Raw genomic sequence first — 21,687 nt, 5'->3', positions numbered from 1 at the left:
AGCCGGTCATCTTTGTGTATCAGTACAATACCATTGCTGTAGGTTGGCCTGTTATTCTGCTATTCTGTTAGTATACACCCCGCCCCCGCCCCCCCCCCGTTTCCCAAGACAACACAGCTGCTTCCAAATGATTCAGTTTGTCAGCAAACAGCCTTCTAAGGGCTCCCAAACTGCTACGTCTCTGCCCAAGCCCCGCCCACTCACTCTTCTGGGACTTCCTCTTCCTCTTGCCCTTGCTGGGCGTCTCTGGCTCCTCCTCCAGCTCCATGGCCTTATTCTCCTTTTCCTTCTCCTTGGCTGCAACCGCCTCCAGGTAGCCATCAGGGTACTACACACACACAAATATAACATTTCAGGGTACGACTCGCGTGCGCGCGCACACACACACACACACACACACACAAACATATCAGGATACTACACACGTGGGGTTGGTGTGCTTGAGTGTGGGAAATGTGTGAGGCGTGTTAGACGTGTGCAGGGCTTAAAGCAATAAAAATGTCTGTGCCTGAAGTTATCAGACAATAATGAGGACGTCATATATACTGTAGTCTCATTGCCCATTTTCAAATCTTAAGCATACCAGTTCACGCCTGAATTCAGGCATGGTGCCTAAATACTTTAAAGCCCTGTGTGTGTGTGTGTGTGTGTGTGTGTGTGTGTGTGTGGTGAGGAACAGTAAAACTGCACTGGCATCAGGGCTCAACGTTAACTTTTAAAAGTGGTTGCCAGCTTTGCCAACTTGGCAACCAGGCATAAGGTTTTGATTGCCAGAGCCAACCAAATCTGGTTGCCACTTGTAACAATTTGGTAGCCAAGGGCAAGGTCCTGGCTGGTAGAGAAATGGGGCAGTGTGTGAGGAGGAGGTGCTGGCACTGAGATGGGGCAGTGCGTGTGCGCGTGCGCGTGTGTGTGTGTGTGTGTACCTGCATGGTGAGGCCGAGCTTCTTGACGCGCTCCTTCCCATCTCTGGTCCAGGGGGCGGGCTCATCGTCGTCGCGCTTCAGCAGGTAGCGCCACACCAGGAAGCCCGACTTGCCCTTCTCCGGCCAGTACTTCTGCACCTGGAGAGACCACAGCACAGGTGAGCCACACGGGACAGCAGAGACCACAGCTTACACAGGTAAGGTAGGGAGGGCAGTAGGGGTGGGAAAAAGATTTGATTCTCTCTAGAATGATTACATCTCGATTCAGAGAAGTTAATAATCGCAATTTTGAAACGGACATCATTTCACCTGCTGCAGAGCGCTAAAGAAAGACTATTTTATATAAGATCTTGAATTTCCCCTTGGGGATCAATAAAGTATCAATCTATCTAGAAAGCTCTCCATGGCCCTGGGCCTGCTACAGAAAGCTCTCCATGACCCTGGGCCTGCTACAGAAAGCTCTCCATGGCCCTGGGCCTGCTACAGAAAGCTCTCCATGACCCTGGGCCTGCTACAGAAAGCTCTCCATGGCCCTGGCCTGCTGATTCTCTGCTGCACACGCATGCGCACGAAAAACACACGAGTGACGGCACATGTGCGAGTTGTTTATGTTTGAGCTGCAACAAAATTGCTAAACTTCGAGCTAGAACCAAGCCTGTTCGACCGGCACCGGCTTCCTTGAAAGCTACTGTAGTAGGCTATGGAATTTAGTTCATTTAGGCCTACTGTTGGGTTTAATGACATTTCAGAAATAGGTAGACAACCTTTTACGTCTGGAGAGCTTCTTCTAGCTAGCTATTCCGTTAGCTCACGCCATGTCGGTCACTGGGTAGTACCAAAATAATAGAAATGAACATTGCAAATGACAAATCTCTATGATCCCAGAAAGATTTTCTTTGACTTGTTAAGTTTTTGAACATTTATTTTATCTAATGACATAGAACACATAATGAATTGCATTTGTGAAAAAGAGCAGCCTTTGCAAATCCATCTGTTCATTTTGTTTAATGATCAAAGATTTAAAAAAAAAAAAAAAAAAAAAAAAAAAAAAAAAAGAGATGCATCAATCGTTTTAGAATCGAATCGACCTCTGAATCGAAATTGAATCGTGAGGTGCCAAGAGATTCCCACCCCTAGAGGGCAGTATTCTAAATTGTGGGACAGTAAATCAATCACAGCACTAACTCTGCACAGCTGTGTGTGTGTGTGTGTGTCTTTACCTTGTAGATGCCGTCGTAGCGGTTGCCGTCTTCGGGGCTGAACTTGCTGTGCTTGCGGCCCTTGCAGCTGCGCACCACTCGCACCGGTTTGCCCGCCTTCCAGTCCTTCGCCTCCGCACCGTTCTTCTCATTCACCGGAGCGTTACAGTTCAGCGCCAACGCCCTGCTCACACAACACACACAGTCAGAGACCCTCGCCCAACACACCCCCAGTTCACACTCCAAGCCCTGCTCACAGAACAGACACACACACACACACACACACACACATACAGTCAGAGACACTCACCCAACAAACACAGCTCCATGCCCTGCTCCAAATCCTGACAAGACAGACAGACACACACTTCTCACACTCTGGTCAAACTTTTAGCAGAGAACAAAAGCGCTCACCTGTTCATATTGGTCAGTTTCTGGTCACATGACTGCTCAGCTGTTCTCTTATTCCCAGACAGATCCCGCCCCCCAGAGCCTGTGTACGTAAACTCATTTCCATCATCCTAGAGCGAGAGAGCGAGAGGAGACACACATGAGTAACAATGTGCTGGGCTAGCGTAGTAGTCAGTACCATAGCGGTCAGTACCGTGGCGGTCAGTACCGGCAGCACCCACCTTGTCGTCCTCGTAGCCGCCGGCGAGCACCAGAGAGTAGGCGCCGTCGTTGCTCCTCCCGTGGATCCCGGCCACATGGGGTCTGTGCACGCCTGACTCGCTGACCTGGGAACAGAGACGCACGTCAGTCCCAACAGAGATCACCGGGCACCACATAGCACTCCCAAGCAGGAGATTCAATAACACAACTCCAGTCAAAGCTAAAATTGAAGCCCAACACAAAGTCGTCCAAGAGGCACAACTTCCTGGGGCCTATTGCACAAAACTAGGATAAGGGATTAAGCCGGGATATCTTGGTTATCCTGGCTCAATTTATCTGTGATCTAGTTGCACAAAAGCGGGATAGGGGGCAGCAGGATATGTTATGATATAAGTTACCATGGTGATTTATTCTGTGGAGCTAGCCTGCTCCAGACCAGGCTAAATTCCAGGATCTATTTAATCTCATCCCTTATCTCAGTCAGCAGTCACTGACAACAGTAGTCCGGCCAGGATATTGTCATTTAAAAAGTGAAGTTGCAGCCCTCAACTGATGTTGATGTTGTGTTTTTTTATGTCATTCTGTGTTTTGGCCTGATGCGCCACCCTCCACCCATCTACTAATCACGAAGTCAGTAGTGTTTCGGCATCCGGGTTGGCAACCTCGAGTCAGGGGGGAGGGGATACACGCTCTACAGTAATTTGAAAGTGATTGCAGTACCAGTTTTGACCACAATCTTACATATGGTTCCTTTAATTTTTACATACTCGCCATTCCCGACCTGTAATGCGACAATGTGACGTCACGGGAGTGCCAAATCATTTTGCGCGTGGTGGTCGCGGAACTAGTTGCAATATTCTCCTAAACAGAGGTGTTGCTGTTTGTTGCTGTTGTGAAAAGGCCCTCGCTACCTACTTCACACCGTAGAAGAAGCAATGAAGCCGCTCTAGTTGCCATGGTGAATCAGTGAATCTATGATCAGTGGCGGGGTCTATCTGAGGGAGTAGTGAACGCGCACTTATCCAGGATAGGTTTCACCTGGCTTGATGAATACGTGTCTGCTCATCCTGGCTTGCTCGTTGTGCAGCCAATTAAGCCTGTACGCCCTTGTTTTGGATTCATTGAGCGCAGCTCAGTTACTTATCCCGGATGTCTTAATTCTGCTTTTGTGCAACAGGCCCCTGGACTCCTACCCTTGTGTACACAGGACATCCACCACAGGGGGCTTCACAGCAGTGCTTTAACATAGCTCACCAGTAGGAAACCATACACAACTCTTCTGTTCCAGACTGTTCTAGTGAAGACCGACCACACACACTACTGCCACATCTGATGCAGCTGTAACTCTGCTTTAACATTTAAACTTAGTGAGATGACCTCTGTTTCTACTCATTACTGCAGCTAGCAGGCAGCTCTGATATTTGAACATTACACACTAGTGTTGCACGGTGCACCGATACTACAAAAGTATCGCAATACCCTGAAATTAATGTCACGATGACTAATTTTATTAGTATCGATATTTTTGAGAATGACCGTGTTCTTTTGAAGTAACATGCGTGTGCACAAGGCATGCTTCTAGCGCCTCCTCCCCTAACCTGTGGCTGTGCGTCTTCTCTCCTCACACACACACGTAAGCGCAGCTGTCGTGCTATAAACAGCGAGAGATGGCTGCTAGTTCAAGTGATGCTATGGTAACACATAATAATAGGCTAATATCAAGTTCATTTGCATCTCTCAAGTTTGTGTTGCTAACCTACCTAAGCTGTGGGATTTGGGTCATTTAGGCCTACTATTTGGGTTCAATGTAATTTAGAAATAGGCTAAGCAACTATGGCAAACTTTTACATCTGAACAGAGATCCTGAGAGAAGTATCGAAATTCTTGACTTGGTATCGAAACATTAATTTTGGTATCGTGACAACACTATTAGACACATTTCAGACACACACTGCTGACTACATCTGATGCTCCGCTAACGGCCGCTTACCTGCACACGGAACTTCCACTGGGTTCCGACGGGCACCCCTGGCACTCGCCCGTAGTGGTTGGAGGGTACGATGGTACACTGCTTGGTGCGCCCCACACACGCCATGCCCTGTGGGTTTAGAGTTCAAAGGTTAACCAGCAGATCACACTCGCCAGTGCCAAAGCAGCATTTCATAAACAGAGGCCAACCTAAGACTAACTTATGCTACCCATACATCAGAAGACTTTGACAAGATTTGGGAAAGACTTTTGAAAGATTAGAGTCAGTCAAGCTTTACTCAAAAGACTACAATCTTTCAAGAATCTCTCCCAAATCTGGTCAGTCTTCTGGTGTAAGGATAACCAACTCTGACAGAACAGACAAAACCATCTGCATGCAATCTGTTCTCATCGTCATCACTCTACACGCACAGATATGGCTCATCCAGACCCCCCCCCCCCACACACACACACACACACACACCATAATAACCCCTCAGCCCCGGGCGTAACGGTACCTTGCCCCAGTCCCTCTGGCTGGAGGAGTTAGCGGACGCCATCTTGGACTTCTTCTTGCTCTCTTTCAGTTTCTCTCCCGCCAACACCACCTCATTTACATCGTTCCTGCAGTCTGGGCAGTACCTGAGCCACACACACAAAAATATCACATCACTTTATATTACTTCATTTATGATATTCCAAGGTACCGTATTTTCCGGACTATAAGTCACTTTTTTTTCATAGTTTGGCTGGTCCTGCGACTCAGGTGCAACACACACACACACACACGTTTTTTTTCCTTTTCATGAAACATTCCTCCTCCCCCCCCCCCCCCCCCCCTTACCAGTCCTCGTCTTCAGGGATGCTCTCCAGCGGAGGGTTGAGGCAGTACGTGTGGAACGCCATGTCACACTCGTCACACAGCAGCTGCTTGTCCGGGTCCTGCTTCACGCCGCACACGTGGCAGTTACACCAGCGGCAGTTCTTGCTGGGGTTATCCTTACAGTGCTTACACTCTGGCCCGTTGGACCCTACACACACACACACACACACACACACAGGTTGGACCAGGCAGAGTTCCCTACCCAGCATGTCTAGTGCTGGTCCATGCTACTGATGACCATATACCATCCCTTCCACTAGTAAACACATAAACAACTACCATCTCCCATTCTTCTGCACACACACCTAGTCTTAAGAGAGTTCACACACACACACACACACCTAGTCTTACGTGGGCTCACACACACACGCACACACACACACACGCACACACACACACACCTAGTCTTACGTGGGCTCACACACACACACACCTAGTCTTACGTGGGCACACACACACACACCCAGTCTTACGTGGGCTCACACACACACACACACACACACACACACACCCAGTCTTACGTGGGCTCACACACACACCCAGTCTTACGTGGGCTCACACACACACCCAGTCTTACGTGGGCTCACACACACACACACACACACACACACACACACCTAGTCTTACGTGGGCTCACACACACACACACACACACACACACACACCCAGTCTTACGTGGGCTCACACACCTAGTCTTACGTGGGCTCACACACCTAGTCTTACGTGGGCTCACACACACACACACACACACACACTTACTCTTGAGCGGGCTCTCACACACACACACTTACTCTTGAGCGGGCTCTCAGATCCCGGTTCTGCTCCACCCTTGCTGCCCGCTTCCTCGATCTTGTAGATTTCCGTCACAAACATGATGCGGCAGTCGTTCAGAGAGTCCCCAGCTTCCCTAAACACACAGACAACAAATCGCTACATGACACAGCATGCCTAATGGCACTGGCGCGCGTGCACACACACCAATTACAAAGCACAGAATCCCACACACACACAAACAAAATCACTACACCGCACAGCATCCCTAACGGCACTGGTACACACATTCTAATCACACAGCACAGAATCCCACACACACACAAATCACTACACAGCATCCCTAACGGCACTGGTACACATATTCTAATCACACAGCACAGAATCCCTAAACACAAACAAACACTACATGACACAGCATTCCCAATGGCACTGGTGCGCGCGCGCACACACACACACGCACAGAATCCCTAAACACACGAACAAACAAAACAAAATACTACATAACAGCATTCCTAATGGCACTGGCGTGCATACACGCACACACAAACAACAAATCACTACACAGCACAGCATCTCTAAACACACCTTCACACAAACAAACAAATAAATAATTATGCGGCACAGCATTCCTAAACACACACAAACAAATCACAACACAGCATTCCTAAACACACACACACACACAGTGAAACTACACATCAAAGCATCCCTACACACACAAACAAATCACTACACGGCACAGCATCCCTACACACACACAGTAACTACACATCAAAGCATCCCTAAACACACACAGACAACAAATCACTCAGTGTCCCTAAACAGACACACACAACCATCACTCCACGTCTCAGCATCCCAGACACACTTCATTTATAAAGCATAGCTCTTCAGGGTTGGGGAGGGGTACGTTAGCCTTATCTGTTATTGCCACAAGCCCAGAAAAATATCACTAATAGGCTATAATGGAAATAAGGAAACCAAGTGGAATTAAATAACTTGTAAAACTTAAAGGAACCGTATGTAAGATTGTGGCAAAAACTGGTACTGCAATCACTTTCAAAATACTGTAGAGCGGTGTATCTTCCCCCCCCTCCCCGACTGGCAGAGCTGGCAACCCGGATGCCGAAACACTACTGACTTTGTGATTAGCAGATAGGTGGAGGATGGCACATCAGGCCAAAACACAACATGACATCAGTTGAGGGCTGCAACTTCACTTTTAAAATGACAATATCCTGGCCTTACTACTGTTGTCAGTGATGTAAGTATTTGAAATAAACATGATTTCTTAATGTCTAGTGACATATCAGTGTGCGTGTAATGTTTTCCTCTTGCAATAGTAGAAGCTTATAGACAACCTGTAACATGTTATCCTCTTGCACTAGTAGAAGCTAATAGACAACCTGTAACATGCTGATAAAAAAATAATTTAAAAAAAATCAGGTGTGTACAAAATTTAGATTAGCCATCTTGCCATAAGTTCTCCAAGTAGTTTGGTCGCCTTGATTGACAGTGATCATAACAAACTAAGCAGAGAACACGCTAGTTACAATTTTGGCGTGGTTCATGATGCTAGCGACTGCACAAGCAGACACACGCAACCCCAAACTGCTTGAGTGGCCTGTGCACAGAAGGGAGGAGCCTGTCAAGCACAGCAGCGTGAATCAGTACGCTGTAGGAGTTGAAATTCTATCCATTTCCAAAAACCCCGATTTCCTAACGGAATGTGTTTTTTTCCTCTCGATTATACCATTTTTGTGATCGTTTGGAGCCAAAAATTAAGATTGAAATAAAAATTCAATTACTTGCACTGCCCTAACTCAAACACACACCCAAGCAGTAACTTAGAGTAGACCCCCGCCCCACTCAAGCAGTAACTTCAAGTAGATGCCACACACACGCGTACCCGAGCAGTATCTTGGCGTAGATCTCCCTCTGTGTGCGTGTCTCCTTCTTCCTCTGGATCTGTGCGTCGTACCAGTAGCCGCGGTCCTTGGGCTCGTCAGGGTTGTAGTTGAGCATCACCACCATTCCCTCCTCCAGCTGGTGCCACTGGTAGACCGTCCGTGCCCGCGGCCGCACGTCCTTACCCGCCATCTCCACCACCCCGTAGTCTGGGTAGCTACAGCGGGCACACACACACACACAGGGTTGAGCGAGACACAGGATAGAGTAGCACACAAACAGGATGAATGTGTGAGCACTGGGTGAACGAGTCAAGGGTGTGTGTGTGTGTAGGAAGACTCATGCAGGCGACGTGTGTGTGTGAAGGAAACACAGATACAAGAAACACGTCGCCTGCATGAGTCTCCCTACACACACACACACACGAAAAGGCCATTGTTGTGGTTACTGGAACGCACTATGATCCAGACCACACATATTACACACAGACTGCAATCAGCTGCAAACCATTTAAGCAAGGAAGTAAGAGCGCAATTATTATCAGAGCAACACAAAGCGATTTACACACAGAAAACCATTTTTTCCTCTATAAGGAGAAAAACGACGCTAATTGTCGAGGAGGTCCATACAGCGCTATAATGAGAAACAGAACTCAGTCAGACTGTACTAGGGCATGTGCGATAGACATCGTCTACGGCAGAGGCTTTCCCCTGGGGGGCGCCCGAGAGCCGCAGAGGTAGTCACAGGTTTACATAGCTAAGGCAGGTAAACCCCCACAAATTTAAAAAAATAAATAATAAATAGATTAAACGTTACTTCCAGCTAAAGATGTGTTCAGTAATGATGGGAAAAGCAGCTGCTACCAAGCTCAAATGTGCTCCCAGAGTATAGGCAACACACACACACCCCCCATCCTGAGGTACGGTCAGAATACCCCTCGGCCAATGCAGTGACCGGCCCCTGGACCTTCCCACTCAACATTTCAGCCTGCAATCTGCAGCACACGGGGAAAGATGGCATCCTGCCAACGGTCACCAAACCCACACACAACCAACCGCCAGCACACTCATGTGCACGCACACACACAGATTCAACCATCCCCCTACTGCACAACACACCCGCCAACAACCAGCAAACAGACGCAGGCCCACCCAGATTCAACCAAGAACCAAAGCATGCATGCACACACACACACACACACACACACACACACACACACACACACACCACACACACCACACACAAAATTAATTTGCTGCCACCACACACAGACAATGAAGTTAACTGCCACCACAAAAACACCCTGCCACCTGCCATGGCATCCCAAATGAAAACCTCACTGTGTGCGTGTGTGTGTGTATGTGTGTGGTGAGCTTCTACGCCATGTTCAGCTGTGGCCCGTTCACTGTACCAGATAAACACTCTGCTCCGCATGCATTGCCAGCTGTTGTTTCCGTTATGCTATGGCGATACATGGAACACTCGTACCCTGCAGCCAATTAGAACCAGTACACGGCCCACGTCCGCTACAGTAGCACTGCACTGTCGCTGCCGCGTCGCAACCCTCACCTCTACGCAAGAAAAAAGCCAAGTGTGCAACTCTGGTTAAAACAGTTACTCATTTTCCAGTTCTACTCAAGTTTGTTTCTCTAGCACCAGATTATGCTGCTGTGCCTGAACTTGGTGTGCAGTTTGTTTCTCTAGCACCAGATTATGCTGCTGTGCCTGAACTTGGTCATTATTCCTGCTGCTGCTTCCTCCACACCCACCTGCAACCAACGGCAAAGGCCAGCGTGTGTGTTTCTCCAGCCCTCTTCTGGGGCAAGTGCAGGATTACTCTCAATACCTGATGTGGCGACACTCATGTAGAGTGTGTGTGTCGAGTGAGAGGTGCAGTCTAAGTTCCACATGTAATGTGCTAACAGACGTGTGTGATGCCTACTCCTCATATGTGACATGGTAACGGACCTGTGTGTGTGTGTGTGTGTGATGCCTACTCCTCATGTGACATGGTAACAGACCTGTGTGTGTGTGTGTGTGTGATGCCTACTCCTCATATGTGACATGGTAACGGACCTGTGTGTGTGTGTGTGTGTGATGCCTACTCCTCATATGTGACATGGTAACGGACCTGTGTGTGTGTGTGTGTGTGTGTGATGCCTACTCCTCATGTGACATGGTAACGGACCTGTGTGTGTGTGTGTGTGATGCCTACTCCTCATATGTGACATGGTAACGGATGTGTGTGTGTTTTGCTTACTCCTCGTATGTGACATGGTAGCGGATCTCCTCCTCCGCCGCCTCAGTCTGTTCGTCTCCCTCGGCTGAGCTCTTGGTCGTCTTGGTGACGTTGACGACCTTCGCCTCAAACCAGGCTCCCATGTTCAGATCTCTGGCGTCCACAAATTCATTTATCTGTCGGAAAAACAAACAATTCTAAAGCAACTTCCCACTACGAACTGTCCACCACCTACAGAAATCTGAGACAAGTTCAATCTCAAAGCGTTTTGCTAAATGTTCCTGACTAAACACGTTTGGTCAAAATGGTGTGCACTTGTATGCAACAGGCTTTGAGGTACGTTTTCTATTGTTTGGTGGGTGTGTCCGGTGTAATACTATCAGCAACGATGTGTATACAAATCCCACCGCATTAAAAAGGCAGTGAGCACAGCGCCACCTGTGTCCAGGCGGAGGAACTACAGTGCAGCCTGATCCCAACTGCTCAGACTTGCTCAGTGTGTGTGTGTGAGAGTGTGTGTGTGTGTGTGTGTGTGAGAGAGAGACTCCAACCTAAGCGCTCTGACTCATTCTGACCTTGTAGAAGCCGAAGCCTGGGTCGACCAGGTCCAGGGCGTCTGTCTGGGTGGAGCTTCCTGCGGCCTGTCCGTCCCCCTCGCCGTGCGTCGAGCACTTGTCAGACTCGCTCTGGGCGGAGCCACAGCCAGAGTCGGAGTCAGAGAGCTCCGCCTCCTTCTCCTTGGGGACCGGCGCAGGGGGAGCGGTCTGCCGGACCAGCAGCTGGACGATGTCGTTAAGGCCCACGTTGTAGTCAAAGATGGTGTGTCCATCCTCCATCTGAAACACACACACGTTATAGTCAATAATTATGAGGACATTCTCCATCTGAAACACACACACACACACACACACGAGGAGAGGGCGGCCCTGAGATTAAGACACATTTACTCCTAAATCAGAAGCGGACGTCCGAAACATGTCGGGAACGTTCAATCTCAACAGGTTTTGCAACATTTGCACATTATGTTAACTCGAAATGGCGTAGCCTGGACAGGCGTGTGCATCCAGAGGCTTTTGCTCACACTTCTGACACACTTAAATAAACCTCAGATGACGCAGCAAAAGATTTACCTTTACAAATGCAAGACGGGAACGGAAGAAAAAAAACAAAAAACAGAAAGAATGCCAAGAAGGGGCTTTCAGCTTTGTTTACGTAACATAATACGAGACTGGCTTCCTAGGCATAACGTTTAGTCCCAGACTAAACGAGAACCTAAAGGACGATGAAAAACAGCATTACGGCAGGACTTGGCTTAATCTGGGTCCAGGAAACTGGCACCGGTTACTCAATACATCACAGTCTATGCAGTCTATGCAATGGCTGTTCAAATACACGTTTTCCTACGTTCGGTCAGGGCTGATGACTGCCCTCGTCTTACACGCACAGCCCAGACACACACAGAAACAAGCCACTTACACCATGTGACCACCATACACAAGTGAACAGCGAGGACAGCCATCTACAGGCAGCATGCCTTTCATACAGCTAAATAGCTTGCTCTGGCATGAAAGTGTATCTCCATAAACCATGTCAGATGCACCATCTCTCGCCCTCATGCACGCATGCACATACACACCCACGAGGGATCCTAAGCAGGAAGTATGAGCAAGGTTTATAGGTGGAAGGGCCAGGCATGTTTACCTCATGAGTCATGAGTATGGGTCTAGAAGTGTGTGGGTGTGTGTGTTTGTGAGGCTGAGAGTCTGGATCTGTGTGAGGTTGGGTCTGGGGGGGAAGGGGGGGCGGGGTGAATGTGTGCGAATGTTCCACAGTGGAGGGCTCTGATTGGTCCATACCTGCTTGCCCCGGTAAAAGAGCCTTTGCCTCTCCGGCTCCACCTTGAAAAGTTCCATGATCTTGAGCCGCAGGTCGTCCACCTTGGTGAGCTTGGACAGGGAGTCCACCCTGTGGGTCTCCTTGCCGTCCATGGTGCGCACCTGAATCCACATTGCAGCAGCCCTGCAGGAGGAAGCCGCGACACTCAATACTGTGTCTAGCAACAGTGTTCATACAGAACCTCAACACTAGGACAATAATAGCCTGGGGTGTCAGGTGTCATCTGAAGAGGAGGTTACTTGACAGTGAAAAGTTCTCAGAGACTGATCAAAGATCTCGTCAGTTATTGCTAACTCAGATACAAAATCCTTTTACAACGGCTGATTCTGCCTGCCACTTCAAACACATTTTAGGAGGCAATATACTCATTTAGGCTTCTCAGCTCCGCCCCGTGCTGGTTCTGTTGTCTTGAGACATGATGCGCCCCCTAGTGTTTGTCGGGCCCAAAAGTGATTCTAGACTCGAGGTCCAATGCTCAAGCTTGTACTGTCAGTGTTCGGAGCCAAGTTACACCAACACATTTACGAAGTAAGTCTAAGGTCCGAATGCGAACTAAATTACGAGCGATGGGCGCATAAGGCTAACGGAACTGAATGCCTTTGTTCAGAATGATTAACACCGAACAACGCCTTCCCTCAGACTATCTATTTAGGTAACGTTACAGTTAGTAATATCCCGTGATACTAAAAAGGATCACCACAATAACAGTATAACAGCTAGATGATTTACATTTTAACCATAAGTCAATCAGACCTGTGGACACTCACGTAGGTTATCAAGCACTTGCAATGTGCCTTTCGGTTAACGTTAGACCGCGCTACTAGGCATTTGTTTCCTCTTTGCCGATTGGTTGTAAGGCTGGGCACTTTTGTTAGCGTTAGCTACCTAGCTACATCGACTCTACTAACTAATCTTACCCATTTGTACTGAATAGTTAGCTAGCCAGCTAGCTGATGGAGACCTGTCTGAAGTAACGTTAACACACTCTACCAACCCCTAACAAACTGAGCTAACGTTAATCCCCGAATGGCCATCTGCAGAAGGCTGCCCATGAGGACTTCTAGTCACCCACTGACAACTGGCTTCACCGTAAAACTAGCCAGCTGACTGTCTTCCACTACAAAGTAAAATGGCTTTCAATAAACGTTATTAAGTGTTAACAAGCAAGGATTTTTAAAATAAGATTTGACTGCACTTATCCTTAACAGTTAGTCTTCTCGTGGTCTGTAAAACTAACTTAACGTTACATGTCGTACAAGCAACAAAACAAAGCTATATTCATTGCAACATATCGGTAATTTAGGAAATATTCAACGACAATCCCGTTGCAAAATAGTTCCTAATTTTGAAGAAGTGATCAAATTGCCGCTAAATTTGGTTACTGCCAGGGTAAATTCACTTGACGTTCGCTAGCTAACATTAACTTGACAATCTCTTTGCACGGTTACCCAACTTCCACCAAATATAGACACAGATCAAAAAACTCAAACTTACCTCTATTAACTTCCAAACACAAAAAGGGAATCGCGGCAAATGATCACCCAAAAACCTCCAAACTATTATGAGGCTCTGAATTTAATAGCTGACCAAATTCTCTTCTCCAGGATGTCTACAGAAAGTTGAAAGCCGAATCAATAAGATTCTTCCACAACGTGTTTGTCCTCCTGGTCCAGACTTGCTGCTCTGCTATTGGTCCAGGGGACTACTGATCTGCTCTGTCATTGGCTTTCAGGTCTATCATTCACGTTTGAGGCTGGAGCTTAATCCCAGCGCGCGAAACTAGGGTCTCGTTGCAGGCATGCTTTCCTCTGTTTTTACGCGAGATTATGTAAACGACCCACGTCCAGCTGAAGACTTGAAAACAACATGCAAGTCAACTCCAAATAAACCATCTAGAGAACTTGAATTGGGCTGGTAGCGCCGACCTTATTGCAGTTTCCACACGCCCTTATGAATATGGCAATACATTTGGTTATCAGTGGACTTGGTGGAAAACGTGCTCATCTGTTGCCCAGTGGGCGCCGCTGCTTCGCGCAATTTGACTCAATAATCAGCCATTTGTGGCGCGTTACATTGTTGTGAGTCAGTCCGCTTCATCCAAATTTGGCGGGAGATCTCTGAAACGCCAAAATGAATAAGCTAATTCTTCTCTTCTCGGCACTAGACGCCACAGCACTCAGCGCAGGTCCACCCTCACTGATTATGCCGTTTGCACATAATCTTCAGTGCCCTTATGCTCTATAACGTATTAAATTAACGTACACAGTAGCCTAATTTTACTGATTCCAGTCAAAACCAAGCTGTTCACTCTTGATCAGGTTTTGTCTCTGTGTAAGAGTTAAATAATAATGTAATAATAATGTTGGGGGGGTGTTCTGCCTGGGCGTTTTACAGTTCTGTTAAGCTATAGCCTTATTTAGGCCCCATGATTTAATTTATACATTGTTGATTTTTGGGAAATAAACCCATATTTTTGTTAAGACCTCAATCCTGCGTCTACTTCTCGATCCCTCACACAGGTAATCTTGATCTTACAACTTTTATTTCATGCAACGCTTTGTGTTGTAAGCAATTCCAATCAAACGTGTTGATCAATATGTTTACCCAGACGACGTAATTTGTAAATTCATTGACAATTTGAAAAGCTAAATCCGGGTTAGACAGAGGCGTCTTTCTGTTTCCGTGTTGGCCTGTTCCATAGACTGATACAGTCTATGGCCTGTTCTTAGTAAGCACAACTCTGCTGTAACACAACTACGTCTTCATCTCCATGTAATGCACAGTGCTGATACCGATCGGTCCGAGTAGACGATAAAGTCGAAAATGTTTGATTAGTGTTTGACCTCGCTATAGGGTTTTATATTTGTCTTTAAGTAGGCCTACAATGTGACAAAAAAAAACATCCATCGGGTCGTCCATGGGAGAGTCATGCTTCCCTCTACTGGCCCCACTAATGCATTGAAATGCTGGACCTAAGTTTGAAACGTATTCATTCCCTGCCCTTGCTCCTTCCTATATAAAGCCTTCTTAGAGTCGATACAAGCACAGTAACGTGGTCGTACGATAATGCTACAAAACTATAAAAAGCAGACATTCTCTGATAAAAGTCAGATTAAAACGATCTTCCGTCTTCCTTTATTTGGTATCGGTTTCCGGGTTACCTAACCAAAGTGCTCTCTGAACACTTCCTGGATATTCAAAACACGTTCGCCGTCACTTCTTCGAAAACCTAAGGTATGTCAACCATACACTGTATAAAATAGATGTCAATACGTGAACGTTCACGCTATTGCTCCCATGCTTCTGATAGGATATCTTCGGACAAGAAGTAACACGCTAAATTGGGTAGACTGTCTTTGGTCTCAAAGTAGCAACTCTCCCGGTAGCCCGGTATACCTGTTTCTGAGCTCGTGTAGCCCTGTCTATCTCACTAATGTATCATGTTTAAATAGACGCATGTCTCGCTCACTTAATATTCTTTGCATTAGGCTTCAATATGTTACTATCTTGTGTGTTGTTTATAATTTCTCCACACTACAATGCTGATGTGCCTGAATACAGTCAATCTCAAGCCAGTGGTAAACCCATGTGAATGGCCTTGTATAATACTACTCCGTCTCTGTCTTACAGTTCGGCATCAAGGACTTACTGATCAGCACTGTACAAATGATGCATCTCTACTCTCTCTAATGTCACTGGGCCAAACAATAATGACTGATCACATACACGCATGTACTAGAGGAACCCCACTACAGAGGCATGGCAGAGCAGGGTGGAGGGAACAGCCAGAGGGAGAGGGCCGCAGTGACAGGGCCAGACCTGCAGGGGGCCTTTGAGGTGATCTGCCACACCCCTGAAGAGCGACTGCTGAGTATCACACTGCAGATGGGTGGCGAGAATGGCTCTGCGGAGCAATTGGTCCAGGCCATGGCCCTCATCGCCCTGCGGAGGGAGGCCGACGCTCTGCAGCGGCTACACGCCCTTGGCGGCCATCGCATCGCCGCTTACCTGGCCGGCCAGGTGAGCGCCAGCCAGGGGCAGCTGGAGGACCTCAGGGTGGACACGTTCGAGCCACCAGAGCCCCGTGTGGACACGCTTCGCGAGCTGGCGCGGATCTACCGCGTGCTGGTTCAGGAGCGGCTGTGCGAGGCCTCGCTGCGCGATCAGGCCTACCAGGCTGCCCTGCTGGAGTGCAGGAACAGCAGCAACGACAGCAACAGCAACGACGGGGAAGAGCTGCGCCACACAGGCACTTCCTACCTGAACGACCTCATAGAGGAAGTCCGAGGTGCCTGTGGCGTGGAGATGAGCTTGAAGGCCCTGCGGATTAGCTCGAACAGCCCCCAGCCCCTCGCCACGGTCACCAGCCAGGCGGAGGGCAGCCGTAGCCATCCCACGTCCCTCACCTCCTCCACCTTCAGCTCGAGCTCTCTGCCCAGCCACCTGGAGATCAGCGCCACCCCAACACAGCCTTTGGGCGGCGCCAGCCACACACACTCACTGCAGATCTCCACACAAACACAGGCCGCGCAGCAGAACACACACACACAGGCTACGCAGGATACCTCTATACACACACAGGCTACGCAGGATACCTCTACACACACACCCAACTCACTCACGGGTGCCTCTACACACACACCCAACCCACACACAGGTGCCTCTACACACACACCCAACCCACACACTGGTGCCTCTACACACACACCCAACTCACTCACAGGTGCCTCTACACACACACCCAACCCACACACTGGTGCCTCCTCTGCAGGTACTGCTCTGGTGGGGCGGGAGGCAGAGGGCTGTTCAGGCCCAGGGTCTGCATGTCGCACGGGTGCGGATAACGGCAACGCTGCTGCTGCCCCTGGTCCTGCACCTGCTGCTGCTGCCCCTGGTCCTGGTCCTGCCCCTGGTCCTGCCATGCTGGACATGCCCAGCCACCCCCCCACCCAGTGCTCAGGTAGGGGCGGGATGCATCAGCTCGTCACGTCCATCAGCACATGTGTGGAGACGCAGCGTCCACCTGAGCCCGTCCTCCCCGAATTCTCCCGCTCCGTCAGCGCGCCCGAGGCGACGTCACGGCGGCAGGGGGAGGACGAGGACGAGGGGGTGGTGTTCTACGCGTTCGTTATCCTGCACGCCCCAGAGGACGAGGCGGCGGCCGAGGAGCTGCGCAGTAAGCTGGAGAGTGCCACAGAGGGGACCGGGGCCACGTTCTCCCAGGACTTCCACATCCCGGGCCGACACGCGCTCAGCTGCATAGACGACGCCATCAACAACTCGGCCTTCACCATCTTGCTCCTCACACGCAACTTCACCTCGCGCATGCAGGAGGTAGTCACCAACTCCGCCCTAATGAATGCTATACATAACTTCCACAAGTACAACACGGTCATCCCGCTGCAGCCCCAGAGGAACCCTATGCCCAACAACGAGGTACCCCTGGTCCTGAGGACCCTAGTCATGCTCCGCGAGAGCAACCGGAACTTCAGCCACCTCGCCAGGAAGGCCATCAGCCCGGAGAAGGTGAAACGGCAGAGGCGCGTCTGGGAGCAGGAGCAGGAGGTGTTGCGTCTGCAGGAGCAGCGGCGGCGACTCCTGGAGGAGAACCGCAGGCAGCAGGAGAGTATATGGCAGCAGCAGGAATACATCCGACTGGCCCAGGAGAACTGGGCCAACTACCACAAGCTGAGGAGTCAGAGTCCAACCCATCTCCCACCTAATTTTGCTCCTGCTCCAGGCATGGCAGGGCCCTCTCCTGCCCCACCACCTAACTACCCCTCTTGGCCCCCACAGATGCCACCTAACTACCCCTCTTGGCCCCCACAGATGCCACCTAACTACTCCTCTTGGTCCCCACAGATGAACCCATATACCCCTTGGCCCCCCTCACCACAGTCTCCAGCAAACATTACGATCCAGAATGCATCATGCATCATGATTGGGAATGACTCTACTATGACTATAGGAGACCCGAGTGTGATTCAGGAGGATCTAAATGAGGACTTACTACAGGAGGATCTGGATGAGGACTGACTGCACTGTGATTCAGGAGGATCTAGATGAGGACTGACTGCACTGTGATTCAGGGTGATCTAGATGAGGACTGCCTGCAATGTGATTCAGGGTGATCTAGATGAGGACTGCCTGCAATGTGATTCAGGAGGATCTAGATGAGGTCTGACTGTATTGTGATCTGGATGAAGGCTGACTGCTGTGTGATTCAGGGTGATCTGGATGAGGTCTGACTGCTGTGTGATTTAGGGGGATCTGGATGAGGACTGACTGCTGTGTGATTTAGGGGGATCTGGATGAGGACTGACTGCTGTGTGATTTAGGGGGATCTGGATGAGGACTGACTGCTGTGTGATTTAGGGGGATCTGGATGAGGACTGACTGCTGTGTGATTTAGGGGGATCTGGATGAGGACTGACTGCAGACACAGGCTCAGAGCTCTTCTCAGGACACTGTGCTCTTACGGCAGTAATGCTGCAGGCATGCAAGTACAACAGTACTTCAGTACAACTGAAATGCTACAAGATGAGTTCAAACTCAAATTTGTTCTCAAAATGATTATTTCTCTCAATTTTGTAACTGACTAGTAATTCTATGTTCTCTTAAAATGACATCATACCAGTGTCATTGTGTCTTTTTGAATTTTATGAATGAAGCATTTCTTTGTTCCTCCTCCAAATATGGCTACACATGAGGAAATGACCCCGACTACCTTTATTGTACTGTTGGTTCCTCATTGTCATTACAAACATTCAGCTGTAGTATCGCTGACACGCTTGATAGATAAATAGACATTTCCTTAACAGCATGCCCTAGCTGCCATATCAAGCCTTCAATATTGCTCACTGGTGAGGGTTAAAGGGGAATTTACAGTCGCCGTTCCTGACCTACAGTAGCGCGCGCCAGTGTGATGTCAAAATGACGTAGATCACTCGGTCACACAATGGATTTCAGTCTCGCGCAGGCAGCTCCTGCACAGGTGCATTGGCAGCTCCTGCACAGGTGCATTGTCATTTGTGTCGCGTCTGGTTGCAAAGTCTTTCATAAATCAACAGAGGACAACATCAATAGCAGCCAGACATGTCGCCATTTCATATGGCCTAGTCCACAACTTAAATAAACTGAGTCATTTAAATAAAATGGCTGTAGTCATGCATGAAGTTTGAATAGTCTCTTTGAGAAGTTCAGAGGACTAATTTGTTACAGTTGGGAATTTTTAATAGTCAGCTGGAGCAGTTAACAAAGTTACCGGCGAGAGTTGCAACACAGGGAATTAAAGGTACTCTAAGCGATGTTGGGTAAAGTCACTTCTGTTGACGTTCAAACAAAACAAAGCTAGCCCGCTACTCCCTCCTCCTCTCTCGTGCAGTTGAAACTCTCCTAAACGCACATCTTGTCGGTGATCGGCTGGAACAGTTTGTTATGTTTTTATGGTCCAGGCTGTCCACAGAGACAGCGATTTTTCACAGTGTATTCAGGGCACAGGCAGCTAGTGGATGGTGAGGTGAGGTTTGCTGTAGGCCTATGTGACAAAAAATGTTTTAGCTTAGAAACCGCGTAACATTGCTTAGAGAGCACATTCAAGAGAAAAGAACTAGGACCCAGAAACATGCCATTAATCCAGCAAAAGGTAATAAAGAGATTTATTTTCAACCAAAGTAGGCTATAGCTCTACTGCTAAGACCTGAAAAAAACCTCTTTCCCCTTTAGGAAACGACACAAACTCATCTCTCAGCATCTTAATAACTATGCAAAATCTAAGATCCTAAGCACAAACAGTGGTGGATCAGTTGTCTCACGCCAGATATTGCTCATGCACAAGAACTTCGCTCATAGACTGGCTTTGCACTTTGTCCTGCATTTAAATCGGGGTCCTATAGCAGCACACAAATTAACAAACAAAAACATTGGATTAATGAAATACCATGGACAGGCAGGGTTGAATGACTTCCAATAAGATGCACGTAGCAGGAGATAGCAGATCTAACATGGGGACATTGGAATACAGCCAACTCTTGTTGCACGTTTTAAAGGCACACAAACGCCAGGGATGTCCTCAATCTAATTCACTGCCCTACAACAGAAAAAACGTACTGGCCCGTACGGGGATCGAACCCGCGACCTTGGCGTTATTAGCACCACGCTCTAACCAACTGAGCTAACCGGCCATGTTATTCCGCGGGAAAGCAATCTCTATTCAAAATTCAAAACAAAACATAACACTTATTTACCTACAGAATTTGTTATAAGTCTTGTAACCGCCCGCCGTCGCTCGACGCGCACCTTCAAAAAAGTCGAGGCGACGTAGACCGAAGGACTGTGATTGGTCGACTCGCCCTGTGTGTTGGTATCTCGTAACACCCCCAATTATCACCACTTTTGTTCGAACCTTAAATTTTTGAGTAGCCATAGCAGGTGTGTAGATTTGAACAAAATCTGGTTCGGTTCTTAACGGGAGCATTTACTGCCTAAAATATCCGATTTTGTTTACCACGCGCGGAGTTATAGTAATGGCCTGATGGGTCACCGCTGTCTCGCTATCCGGCAAAAGATTCTTTGGACGCCGCTATTTATGGATTTCCGGCTCCCATTGACTTACATTGAACACATGTAAACAAAACGTCAATTATGTGCTCAAACTAATGCCGCTGACTTATGAAAACAACCATTCCACTTTGATACGAAACTACATAATTGTACAACATTTATACAACAAAAATCACAGAATTTGGATCAAGTAATGTGGAGAAATCTTATGCAAAGTGTCAACCCCTAACAATGTGCCCATTGCCCAAATTTATGGTCGACTAATGTCGAATGTCAGAGTAATGACATTGAAAAAGGTACCTTCATGATACACTTTAATTTATAAAGGTACGAAGTATAAAAAGAAAAACAAAATTTATCAGATGGATTACCCAAATAATTTGTAACAAATTACATTTATTCGAGGGCACATCTATTCCCAGAACTATAATGGGTGTTAAATATTCCACAACCACTAGATGGCAGCATGACACAGCACATAAAGTACACATACGTTTCGCTGCGACCTGAAGGATGGCGTGGTTGAAAATCCACTTCTCCTGCACTTCGGGTCTAATAGCGAGTGAATTGTATGACCACCAGATGACGCCATTTCACTGCACCTCGGGCCTAATAGCTGCTGTAACTTCGTTTAAGTAATAAGCCTCGAGGAGCCGACGGTTACACTTGTTTTATGGGCGTTGTTAGCCACGCTGCGCAAGCCGGGTAGGCTACAGAAGA

The 21,687-nt window shown here is 48.2% G+C and overlaps 2 protein-coding genes and 1 non-coding gene across 5 annotated transcripts in view; 1 reads left to right on the top strand and 2 right to left on the bottom strand.

Moving 5' to 3' along the window:
• uhrf1 (ubiquitin-like with PHD and ring finger domains 1) overlaps positions 1–21,687 on the bottom strand; it is a 39,961-nt gene that overhangs the window by 2,610 nt on the left and 15,664 nt on the right. For 2 of the 3 annotated variants that reach the window (XM_042056290.1, XM_042056291.1), the window contains exons 2-14: positions 12,366–12,528; positions 11,085–11,345; positions 10,531–10,685; positions 8,272–8,487; positions 6,380–6,495; positions 5,550–5,736; positions 5,224–5,347; positions 4,728–4,835; positions 2,758–2,862; positions 2,540–2,646; positions 2,147–2,309; positions 927–1,064; positions 205–328 (exon numbers count right to left, since the gene is read on the bottom strand). In XM_042056290.1, coding sequence (XP_041912224.1) covers positions 205–328; positions 927–1,064; positions 2,147–2,309; positions 2,540–2,646; positions 2,758–2,862; positions 4,728–4,835; positions 5,224–5,347; positions 5,550–5,736; positions 6,380–6,495; positions 8,272–8,487; positions 10,531–10,685; positions 11,085–11,345; positions 12,366–12,518 — 1,957 coding nt within the window. In that variant the 5' untranslated portion in view covers positions 12,519–12,528. Of the gene's footprint in view, positions 1–204; positions 329–926; positions 1,065–2,146; positions 2,310–2,539; positions 2,647–2,757; positions 2,863–4,727; positions 4,836–5,223; positions 5,348–5,549; positions 5,737–6,379; positions 6,496–8,271; positions 8,488–10,530; positions 10,686–11,084; positions 11,346–12,365; positions 12,529–13,899; positions 14,100–21,687 lie in introns of those variants that run through there. The other variant, XM_042056289.1, reaches the window with a different exon arrangement.
• Positions 14,958–19,044, top strand: ticam1 (toll-like receptor adaptor molecule 1). The gene is made up of 3 exons (XM_042058172.1): positions 14,958–15,639; positions 16,036–17,031; positions 17,062–19,044. The coding sequence occupies exons 2-3, from the start codon at positions 16,165–16,167 to the stop codon at positions 18,439–18,441; spliced, it is 2,247 nt and encodes a 748-aa protein (XP_041914106.1). The 5' UTR covers positions 14,958–15,639; positions 16,036–16,164; the 3' UTR covers positions 18,442–19,044.
• Positions 20,515–20,588, bottom strand: trnai-aau. Its single transcript has one exon. It is a non-coding gene; the product is annotated as a tRNA-Ile (tRNA).

Source organism: Alosa sapidissima, chromosome 12 (assembly GCF_018492685.1).
Source record: "Alosa sapidissima isolate fAloSap1 chromosome 12, fAloSap1.pri, whole genome shotgun sequence".
Taxonomy (NCBI): domain Eukaryota; kingdom Metazoa; phylum Chordata; class Actinopteri; order Clupeiformes; family Clupeidae; genus Alosa; species Alosa sapidissima.
The sequence above is the reverse complement of the archived record's forward strand: the minus strand, read 5'-3'. Positions and strand labels throughout refer to the sequence as shown.